The 12,499-nt window shown below is 34.7% G+C and overlaps 1 protein-coding gene across 2 annotated transcripts in view; it reads left to right on the plus strand.

Annotated features, from left to right (window-relative positions):
• Positions 1-12,499, plus strand: part of LOC143406803 (solute carrier family 5 member 4) — a 46,053-nt gene that overhangs the window by 10,832 nt on the left and 22,722 nt on the right. For both annotated transcript variants that reach the window (XM_076865678.1, XM_076865668.1), the window contains exon 6: positions 9,856-9,961. In XM_076865678.1, the coding sequence (XP_076721793.1) occupies positions 9,856-9,961 (106 nt within the window). The remainder of the gene's footprint in view (positions 1-9,855; positions 9,962-12,499) is intronic.

A 12,499-nucleotide genomic window follows, 5' to 3' on the forward strand; every position in this document is an offset into this window, starting at 1 on the left:
CCCTGTACCTCGTGTTTTATCCATTCATCCATTCTTGGATACTTGAGTTTACTCAGTATCTTTGCTATTGGGGATAGTGCTGCAATAAACATGGGAATGCAAATTTCTCTTCAAACTACTGATTTCCTTTCACTTGGATGTGTACACAGCAGTAGAATTTCTGGATCACATGGTAGATATTTTTTTTTTCAATTTTAAAATTTTAATTTGTTATATATGACAGCAGAATGCATTATAATTCATATTACAGATCTAGAGCACAATTTTTCATATCTCTGGTTGTACACAAAGTAGAGTCACACCATTTGTGTCTTTGTATATGTACTTAAAGTAATGATGTCCATCTCATTCCACCGCCTCTCCTACCCCCATTCCTTGCTCCCTACCTCTCCCTCCCCTTTTCCCCTTTGCCCTATCTAAAGTTCATTTAATCCTCTCATATCTCCTCTCCCCCCGCCCATTATGAATCAGCATCCTTAAATCAGAGAAAACATTTGGCATTTGGTTTTTTGGGATTGGCTAACTCGCATGGTAGTTATATTATTATTTTTTTGAGAAATTACCATACTGTCTTCCATAATGTCTGTACTGCTTCACACTGAAACTAACAGTGTATAAGAGTTCCCCTTTCTTCTCATCTTAAACATCTTGTATTTTCTTTTTAATTTTAATGCTAGCCAATCTAATTTGGGTGAGATGGTATATAATTGTGGCTTTGCTCTTAATTTTCTCAAAGATTATTGACATTCAGCATTTTTCATATACTTTTGAGCTATTTGTCTTCTTTTGAAAATATATATTCAGATATTGTATATATCTTAGATACTAACCCCTTGTTGGTTAAGAAGTTTGCAAATATTTTTTCCTTTTCTGCAGATTGTCTCTTCACACCTTTTATTTTTTCCTTGATATAATCCCATTTATCTAACTTGCTTATTGTTTCTGGTGCTTTTAGACCATATAAAAAATCTTTGCCCATACCAGTGCTTTGAAGTATTTCTATTTTTTTATTATATTTGTTGCCAAAATTTCAAGTCTTATATTTAAGCCTTTAAATCTTTTTGAGTTGATTTTTGTTATGGTGAGACATAGAGGACTAGTTTCATTCTCTGTGTGTGGGTATCTAGTTTTCTCTGCACCATTTATTGAAGAAAGTGTTCTCTATCCAATGTGTACTATTTGTTCCTTTTTCAAAAATCAGTTTATTGTAAAAATTTGGAGTAATTTCTAGGTTTTATCTTCTATTCCATTGGTCTATGTGTTGCTTTTATGGCAGCACCACACTGTTTGAGTTACTGTAACTTTGTAGTATCTTTTGAAGTCAGATATTGTGATGTCTCCAGCTTTGTTCTTTTTGCTTAGAATTCTTTGGTTACCAAAGCCTTTGTAATACTCATGGAATTTAAAATTTTTTCTATTTGTGTGAAGAATGTCATTGATATACTGATATAGAATGAATTGAATTTGTAAATCACTTTGAGTAGTATAGACATTTTACCAATATTAATTCTTCTAGTCCACGAATGTGTGATGCATTACCATTTTTCTGTGTGCTCTATAATTTCCCTCATTGACATTTCATGATTTTCATTGGAGAGATCTTTCACTTTCTTGGTTAAATTTATTCCTAAATTGATCAATTGATTGTTCCAGGGATTGAACTCAGGGGCATTCGACCACTAAGACATATCCCCAGTCCTTTTTTGTATTTTATTTAGAGACAGGGTCTCACTGAATTGCTTAGCACCTTGCTTTTGCTGAGGCTGGCTTTGAACTCACAATCCTCTTGCCTCAGCCTCCTGAGCCTCTGGGATTACAGGCGTGTACCACTGCACCCGGCCTTAGATATTTTTTATAGATGTTGAAAATGGTATTGCTTTCTTGATTTCTTTTTCAGGTAGTTGGGTTTTTTTTTATGAGATAGATATTTTAACCTTTTTATTACAAATCAAAAATCAAACTACAGCAAAATTATATAATTGACGCAATTCACAAATACTAAGTGATGGAGTCAATATTCAAATGCAGATGTGGAAGCACCCTTCTTTTTTCAGTATTTTATACTTTTCCCCTATTATCTGGTCATCTGATTTATAACCCAGCTCTCCTTCCCAGTGTTCAAAGATTAACTGAACACAAATTACAAATGACTGTTCCTCTTTAATCTTCAAGGTAGAGTTAGAAGAGCCTACACCTGCTATCAGCAGATGCTATTGAAGGCAGAAAGGAAGTGCAAGTATAGGTTGACAGAGAAAATCCACAAATGCATACTCCATTTTTGTGCTCTATAGAGGCAAAGAATTCTGGGAAGAATTCAAAGATGGCACCTGTGAATTGTGAAAGGAGGAGAACTCAGGAGAATGTGCAGTGTGCATTGAATGCCTGCCAAATGTAATCTCACAAGTGAGAAATGGAGTTTGCATTGGTAGTTTGTATGTAAATTGCATTAATGTAGTTGCAAAATTTCAAGTCTTATATTTAAGGCTTTGAACCTTTTTGAGTTGATTTTTGTTATGGTGAGTCATAGAGGACTAGTTTCATTCTCTGTGTGCTAATTTTTGCATGTTGATTTTGTATACTACAATCCAAATGAATGCTGTTTTCAGTTTCAATGTTTTTTTTTTTTTTTTGGTGTAGTCTTTTGGGTTTTCAATAAAGGAGATTACATTACATGCAAATAGTGATCATTTGACTTTCTTCTTTCCAATTTGGATTCCCTTTATATCTTTCTCTTTTAAAACTGCTTTGGCTACAAAATTGCAGCCAAAAAGAGTGAAAAAAGTGGATGTCTTTTTCTTATTCCAGATCTTAGAGGAAAAATTTTAAACTTTTCTCCTAAGTTGAAGTTAGCTTGTGGGTTGCTGTTCCTTGTATATACCTCATTTGTTTAGAGCTTTTATCATGAAGGGGTGATTAACCTAATTGAAGGGCTTTTCTTTCCAACTTTGTTACTATTTATTTATTTTTATTGTCTTTGTTTTAAACTAAGACTTCTAAAATATTTTTTTTGGCGGGGGGTACCAGGGATTGATCCCAGGGTCATTTAATCATTTAACCACATCTTCAGCCCATTATTATTTCTTACTTGGCCTCACCTAGTTGCTGAGGGTGGCTCTGAACTTGGGATCCTCCTGACTCAGGCTTTTGAGCCACTGAGATTACAATATATACCACTGTGCCTGGATAGAACAATTTTGAATAGAAAAGTTGATGGTAGTCATCCTTGGTTCTGAGTCTAAAGAAAAATTTAAACTATTTTATTATTGAGAATGAGGAAAAGGAATTAAGAAGATCCTATCTCAAAATGTGTGGCTCTGGTATATTGATTGTTTTGACTTAAAGGCATGTGAAAACAGCAGGTGCAAGATCATTCTTGTGAAAGAGTCTTCCCTGTACCAGAAGAATAGCATCATTCTTATTGTCAAGGACAGATTTCCAAACTTTGTTAAACTGACATATCTTTCCAGTCACTTCTCCATCCAGTTTACTACCATACCCAAGTCTCTTTGCCATCTCACATTTTCACAATTTGTTACTCTAATTCATGTGTTCAATTCTGCATAGTTAGGTCTTCATTTCCAACAGTTAGGCTTCAAATCTACCTATTAAATAAGTCCATATAATTTTTTCCTGTTGGCTTTTCTTATTTTTTATGTTTTATTTGTTCATTTAAGTTATACATAATGTTAGTGTTCATTTTGACATAATTATAGAAGCAGGGAATATAACTTGCTCCAATTCAGTGCCCAGTACTTCCCTTTCCCTCCCCATTCCCTCCCTCTGATCCTCTTCCTCTACTTTAGTAATCTTTCTTCTATTTATTTATAATTGTTTAAATTATTGCATTGTGCATAAACATAAAGATGAAATTCACCATGGTATATTCATATATATACACAAAAGTTAGGTCAGATTCATTCCACCATTCCTCCCTTTTCCCACCACTCCTGCCTCCCCCTCAATCTCCTTCCTCTACTCCATTGATCTCTCCTCTATTTTCTTGGGAATTCCTTACTCCTTTTCCCTCCCCTCCCTTATTTTTGTCTAGCTTATGCACATCAGAGAAACATATGACCCTTGGCTTTCTGAGTCTGGCTTCTTTCACTTAGCATGATGTTCTCCAGTTTTATCCATTAACCATAAAATGCAATGATTTCATTCTTCTTTAAGTAAAACTCCATTGTGTATATATACCACATTTAAAAAATTAATTAATCTGTTGATGGGCACCTAAACTAGTTACATAGCTTGGTTACTGTGAATTGTTTTGCTGTAAACATTGATGTGGCTGCATTCTTAAATTATGCTGATTTTAGATCTTTGGGTATATGCCAAGGAGTGGAATAGCCCAGTCACATGGTGATTTAATTCCTAATTTTTTAAGGACTACTGATTTCCAGTGTGGTTTTACTAATATGTACTCCTACCAACAATATATGTGTGTACACTTTTCCCTACATCCTTGCCAATATTTGTTATTTGTGTTCTTGATAATTGCCATTCTGACTAGAGATAAAATTTTCATGTATTTATTTTTTCATTTAAAAATTTCCAAGCCTTTAAAAATTTTTGTTCTTTTTAGATATACATGACACTAGAGTATATTTTGACAGATTGTATATACATGGAGTAAAAATTTTAGTATCCCATTCATGTAGTTTTGATTTGCATTTCCCCAATTGCTAGATATGTTGAATTTTTTTTCGTAATTTATTAGTCATTTGTATTTCTTATTTGGAGAAGTGCCTATATAGTTCTTTTGGCCATATATTAATTGGGTTTTTAAATTAAATTAAATTTTTTTTGGTTTTAAGTTTTTTGGTTTTTTTGAGTTCTTTATATTCTGAATATTCATCCCCTGAGAATTGGGTGGCAAAGATTTCCTCCCTTTCTATAGGCTCCCTCTTCATACTCTGTTTCCTTTACTGTGCAGAAACTTTTTAATTTGATGGTATCCCACTTACTGATTCTTGGTTTTATTTCTTATGCTTTTTTTCTTTAGTTTTCTATAGTTTTCATTGTAGAGGTCTTTCACCTCTTTTGTTAGGTTGTATTTCATTTTTCCTGAAGTTATTATGAGTGGTATATTTTTCCTAATTACTCTTTCAGCAGATTCATTGGCATATATAGTAATGCAATTGATTTAGGGGTATTAATTTTATATCCTGATACTTTGATGAATTTATTTGTGAGTTCTAGAAGTTTTTTTGCTGGCGTTTTTGGGTCTTCTAAATATAGGTACATGTTGTTGGCAAATAGGGATAGTTTGAGCCTTCTTTTTTCCTATTATTGTCCCTTTAATTTCTTTCTTCTGTATAATTGCTCTGGCTAGAGTTTCAATGATGATGTTGAATAGAAGTGGTAAAAGAGGGCATCCCTGTCTTTTTCCAGTTTTTAGAGGGAATGCTTTTAATTTTTCTCCATTTAGAATGATGTTGGCCTTGGCTTTAGCATATATAGCCTTTACAATGTAGGAGTATGTTCCTACTGTCTCTAGTTTTTCTAGTGTTTTGAAAATGAAGCCATCCTCTATGCTATACTAGCCTAGGTCTTGGATCCACTTTGAGTTGAATGTTTTTTTGCAGGCAGAAAATAAAGCCATGCTGTATTTTGTCAAATGCTTCTTCTGCATCTACTGAAATGATCATATGATTCTTGTCTTTATGTCTATGGATGTGATGAATTACATTTATTGATTTCTATATGTTGAACCAAACTTGCATTCCTGGGATGAACCCCACTTGATCATGGTGCATTACTTTTTAAAAAAAAATTTTTTTTTAGTTGTAGTTGGACATGATACCTTTATTTTATTTATTTATTTTTATGTGATGCTAAGGATCAAATCCAGGGCCTCAAATGTGCTAGATGAACACTCTACCACTGAGCCACAACCCCAGCCCACATTATCGTTTAAATATGTTTTTGTATGCCATTTGCCAGAATTTTATTGAAATTTTTTTCATCTATCATCAGGGATATTGTTATAAAATTTTCTTTCCTTGATTTGACTTGGTCTGGTTTTGGTATCAGAGTGAGACTGGCTTCATAGAATAAGTTTGGAAGGATTCCCTTCTTTTCTATTTCATGGACTGATCTGTGGAGTACTGGTGTTAATTCTTTTTTAAAATTAATTAATTTATTTTAACTGGGTATATATGATAGCAGAATGCATTTTGATTCATTGTATACAATTGCAGCACAACTTTACATTTAGTGTCACACCTGGTGTTAATTCTTAATTGAAGGTCTTGTATAACTCAAGAATCTATCTGGTCCTGGTCTTTTCTTGATTGGTAGGCTTTTAATGGTGTCTTCATGTTCATTGTTTGAAACTGATCTGTTTAAATTGTGTATGTTCTCCTGATTCATTTTAGGCAGGTCATATGTCTTTAGAAATTTTTTGATGTCTTCAAGATTTTCTATTTTATTGGAGTATAAATTTTCAAAATAGGTTCTAATTATCTTCTCTATTTCAGTAGTGTTTGTTGTGATATTTCTTTTTTTCATCATGAATTTTAGTAATTTGAGTTTTTTCTCTCTTTGACTTCATTAGCATGACTAAGGGTGTATCAATTTTTTAAAATTTTTTCAAAGAACCAACTTTTTGGTTTGTCAAATTTTTGAATTGTTTCCTTTGTTTTAATTTCATTGACTTTAGCTCTGGTTTTAATTATTTCCTATCTTTTACTGTTTATTTGTTCTTTTCCAGGGCCTTGAGATGTAATGTTAGGTCATTTATTCATTGACTTTCTATTCTTTTAAAAAAATTTTTTAGTTGTAGATGAACACAATATCTTTTAAAATTTATTTTTATGTAGTGCTGAGTATTGAGCCCATTGCCCCACATGTGTGAGGCAGGTGCCCTACCACTGAGCTATAGCCCCAGCCCAACTTTCTATTCTTTTAATGAATGAGCTCAATGCAATGAACTTTCTTCTTAGCACTGCCTTCATACTGTTCCAGAAATTTTGATATGTTGTATCACTATTTTCATTTACCTCTAATTATTTTTTAATTTCATCTCTGATTTCTTCTGCTATACCTTCATCATTCATTAGTATTTTATTTAGTCTCTAGGTAGTAGAGTAGCTTATATTTTTTATTTTATCACTGATTTATAATTTAATTCCATTATGTTCTGATAGAATGCAGGGTAGTATATCTATTTTTTTTGTATTTGCTAAGAGTTTCTTTGTGGCTTAAGATATGGTCCATTTTAGAGAAGGATTTGTGTGCTGCTGAGAAAAAAGTATATTTGCTCATTGACGAATGAAATGTTCCATATGTGTCTGTTGTCTAAATTATTGATTGTATTATTTAGTTCTATAGTTTCTTCATTTAGTTTTTGTTTGGAAGATCTATCCAGTGGTGATCTAGTATATTGGTGATGCTTTCCATTGACTTTTAAACTTGATTTATTGATTCTTTCAGTTTGAGGATTTCTGTTCAGAATTTCTATCTCTGTATTAAAATGATCTTTCACCTCCTGAAATTTATCTCTGATTTCACTCCTTACATTGTCCTTTATGTCATGGATCAGTTTATGCACATTCTAAACTCCTTATCTGACATTTCTTCTATTTTGTTGTCAGTGGGCTCTATTATTGGAGCATCTTGGTTTGTTTGGGGTGCTTCTCTCTCTCTCTCTCTCTCTCTCTCTCTCTCTCTCTCTCTCTCTTATGTTGTCCACGTGTCTTCCCATCTAGCAGTGCAGATCTTAGGCAGTACAATTTCTACCATGTAGATTTATAATATTCCTGAAGGTTTCCTGTACCTTGCCTTTAAGGGGGAGACCAATATTAACAGTACCCAATGAAAACATATATAGACTTAAGCCACATAGCTCCTATTAAGATATTTACAGTCTTGTTGCAATAAATATGTTCAGCTATTGCCTACAATATAAACAGTAAATTTTCAAAGGGTTTACAATTTCAAATCATAGACAAAGAATGAACAGAAGTGATGTAAGATGTGAGGTTATGAGGAAGGAGGAAAAAAGAAGTAAAAAATTATAGGGAGAGTAACATAGGAATTAATAGAGGTTGGCTGTTAGCAGGATAAAAGAGAGAAAGAGAATCCAGGGAGAGAAAAATATGGAAAGAGATAAGTGAGAGGAAAATATAAAGTAAAATTTTTTAAAAAAGTAAAAATAAAAGAACACAACAAAACTGTAACATACTCTCCAGACATCCCAGTCCCAATAAACTGATGGATGAAAAATACTTGGTTTCAAAAATAGTAGAAATGTGAGAGAAAAAAAATTCTCAAAATTTCGACCAATTATTTTTATTGGATTTCAAAAGTTTCTCAGTTTCCCTTCTCAGCAGTTAGGTGGGTTTGTCTGGAATTTGATGCTAGCTCCACCCTCAGGATGGTGGGGGTTGCTATGGTGGGAGGGTTAGTCTAGGGCAGAACATCAAGGCTCTATTTTTTTAAAATTTATTTTTTTAGTTTTAGGTGGACACAATATCTTTATTTTATTTTTATGTGGTGCTGAGGATTGAACCCAGTGCCTCGTGCATCATGCATGCCAGATGAGTACTCTACCACTAAGCCACAACCTCAGCCCCTCAAGTCCCTGTTTTTAAAGAGAATTTGGGCAGTTATTTTTGAGATTTTGTATGATTTGGACTATTCTGGTCCCTTCAGAACCTATCAAGGAATATTTATACTCACCCATTAGTCATTAGAGCAAAATTATTTTCACTATAAGCTAAAGTTCTAAAATTGTCCTATTATGATTCCCAGTGAATAACTATTTGCTAGGTGAGAATGTCTAATTCTAAGGTTCTTCAAATACGTTTTTGTATATCTCTACTTCTTTCCAATCTTGCTACCATTTAAATATTGTGGATAACATTGATCTGTTCCCTTGTATTGCATTTTAGACTTTGTGGAAATGCTTAATTTTGTTGATTTGACTAAATAATTACTCTGTCTCTTTTAGAGATTCAAAACCATGTGGCCATTATTTCCATATGATCATAATGATTTCTTTGAATTTATGAATATTACTATTATATTTCATTAAGTAAAATCCTATGACAGCTGCTAACACTATGTTAAGCAATGTAAAAATTGAAGTAATGCTGCATGTGTTCAAATTTTATGCTTGCCACAAGCTACCTCTGTGACCCTAGATAAATCCCCAGAACTTAGATAAATCCTTAGATGCACAATAAGTGTAATAAAGATATCTCCTTTACATAGAGTTTGGAAAACAAAAGATTATAGGAGTAAATTCTTTTGGGCTTGGGGGAGAAATAAATCCTAGAAAACTTAAGGTTCTCCAGAACAGAAGGAAAAATTACCCCATTCATCTCTTGGAATAGACCCAACCTGTAATTCCTTGATAGCTTAAACTTTTGCAAAATAGAGAACAAATTTCCACATTAATCTCCTGAAAGAAACCCAATATTGTATGTGATTTTACAAAATAAAAACACATATATAAATAAAAATCAAACAAGAATATTATGTGAAATAAATCTATATCTATCTATCTATCTACTCTATCACATCAAGAGTATTCTTATAAACAAATACTCAGTACCAGTATCTTTAAGCATCATGGTACAAAAAATGTTCTCAGGACACGTCCCATAATTTAATAAGTACCTTAATTAGGCAATGAATTAAGTGCTATGAGAATACAGAAGAGAGAGAGAAAATTACTGTTTGAAGCTTTATGGGAAGATATTGTTGTAGAGACATCTAAATGGGAGCCTTAAAGAATGATTAGGAGTTTACTAGGAAAAGAAGGGAGGGAGAATGGACGTTGGAGCAAAGAACCCATAGAAGTGAAATGCATGTTTCTTTCCCATCCCGACTGTTCTGTTCCCTTTTTAGTCAAGTATATTTTCTGGAGCCATATTCATCCAGCTGGCCTTGGGATTGGATATTTACCTGGCAATTTTTATCCTCTTGGCTGTCACTGCTGTTTACACAATTACTGGTGAGTCTGCTAGTGTTTTACACAGTATGTTACCTTCTGCTTAACCTATCCCTGCAATTAGTAACCCAGTGTTAGCCTTGTCATTGTCAAGGGAAGGATACCATTTCATTTCCTCTATGAGAGTCAGGCACAAGATCAGAAACATGAATAGTAAAAGTAGTAAAGAAAAAAGAATCCTCAGTATTATATATGAGTACTTTGATTAAGAAAAGTGACATTTTATGTTTGGTATCCAGATTATCATTTAGAATTCAGCATATCATACACATGGAAGGTTGAGATGAAAAAGAAGCTCATAGATTAAAAATACAAGATGAAGTTTAAATGAATACAATCATTGGTTAGGAAAGTAGAACTGGAGCAGTAAGTTGGTTGTGGAGAAAAGGTGTGCAGCAATAGTTCAAGCAGGCTCTCAATCAGGTTTTTTGGTTTAGTGTCTCATGCATACAAATTTATGAAAATTAAACTATACCACTTGAGTTGGACAAAATTTAAAAAATAGCTGATAACTTGAACAATAAAAGATATTTCTGAGCCAGGCATGGTGGCACAGGCCTGTAATACCAGTGGTTTGGGAGGCTGAGGCAGGAGGATAGCAAGTTCAAATCCAGCCTCAGCAAAAGTGAGGCACTAAGCTACTCAGTCAGACACTGTGTCTAAATAAAATACAAAATAGGGGTGGGTATGTGGCTCAGTGGTCAAGTGCCCCTGAGTTCAATCCTTGCACCCCACTCCTGCCAAAAAAAGAGACATTTCTGTATCCTGTGAAGTGAAATAAGCCAGTTCCAGAGAGTCAGGCATAGTATATTTTCTGTCATATGTGGAAGCTAGAGAGAAAAAAGGGCAAAAAGAGAATTTTCATGGAAATAGAAAGAAGACCACATTTTAGTTAGCTTTGTATCAGATGACTAAATACCCAACAAGAACAACTTAGAGGAAGAAAAGTTTATTTTGGCTCATGGTTTCAGGGATCTCAGTATAGACAGCCAACTCCATTGCTCTGTGCCCATGGTGAGGCAGAACAACTGTGGGGAAGGTTGTGGTGGAGGAAAGCTGCTCACCTCATGGCACAGGAGAGAGTTAAGGTGCCACAAGAGAGATATACCCTTCCAGGGCATTCCCCCAGTGATCCATCTCCTCTAGCCACATCCTATCTGCTTAAAGTTACCACTCAGTCTATTCAAACTAGGAAGGACTTGATTAGATTTCAGATTTCACAAACCAATCATTTTTACCTATGAATATTTCCACAGAACAACAGGAGCTTTTTGGGGATGCTTCCTACCAAGACCATAACATTCTGCCCCTGTCCCCCAAAAGTTCATGTCTATCTCACCATGCAAAATGCATTTCATCCATCTCCAAGAATTACATAGTCTCAATAGTTCCAGCATATCCCAAAGACCAAGTCCAAATCTCTGAGATTCAAATCAAACTCTTGCCTGTGAGCTCCTATAAAAACCAAAAGCGAGCTACATATCCAATATATAGTTGCACAGAGCGAACATTCCCATTCCAAAGGGAGAAATAGAAGCATAATAAAAAGAGATGGGGCCAAAGCAAGACTAAAACCCAGCTAGGAAAATTAATCCTATCACTCCACATACATCAGGTCCCATAACTTCATGTATAGCATCTAGGACATATGGTTGCAAGACATTTTCTCCAAAGGGCATAGGCAGCCCTACTCCTTTCACTTTTATGGTGAAACAAGTGCACAAAACCTCTCTTTTAGTCTAGTTTCCTCTTGAGCTAACAGTTTTTCTCAATGGACTGTCCATATAACTTGCATCTCTTAATTCCTGGGGTCTCCATTCCAGCTTTGGCCTCACTTTCACAGCTTAATGCATCACCCTCTCAAGGGCAGCCTGCAGGAACTCTGACCCTGCTACATTTTGCCTGGTCTCCCAGGTCTGTCTTTGAATTCTCAGTGGAATCCTCCATGACCCCTTAACTGTAGCAATCTGCATTCCTGCAGAACCAGCACCATGTGGATGATGCTTATTTCCTCAGCCAGCTCATGTGATACTGCAGCCTCCTAGAACCATGGCTGAAGTACCTCTGAGTGACTGCATGGCTTAGCATGGTGAAAAAATATCCTAGGCCACCCTGTGCAAGCAGGCTACCCACATGATCTCTTTTTGAAGGAAGTTTCCCTTCTATAACCTCAAGTCTGCCATGGTTCTTGAAATTTCTGAAATGCCTCTGAAGATTTCCCATTGTTTCTGCAAAGTCATTAGCATCACTTTAGGGGCTACAGTCTCTTCAACATGCACACCTTCCTTGGCCCCAATTTTACAAGTACTTTCCTGGTTAAACTTCAAGGATTTTTGGCTAGTTTTTATAATCTTTTAGCTACTTTCTGCTCCTGATTCCTCCAGTAAACAGGGATAAAGCTGCCACCATCTGTGCCTCTGACTATAGTACCTTGTAATGTCCTCTGCTACCTTAATTAGTGCATTATTTTTATATTCAGCCTCACAAAAGTGAGGACATGAACAAAATGTGAACAAGGTCTTTGCTGGAAGGTAACATGAG

Source organism: Callospermophilus lateralis, chromosome 1, assembly GCF_048772815.1.
Source record: "Callospermophilus lateralis isolate mCalLat2 chromosome 1, mCalLat2.hap1, whole genome shotgun sequence".
Taxonomy (NCBI): domain Eukaryota; kingdom Metazoa; phylum Chordata; class Mammalia; order Rodentia; family Sciuridae; genus Callospermophilus; species Callospermophilus lateralis.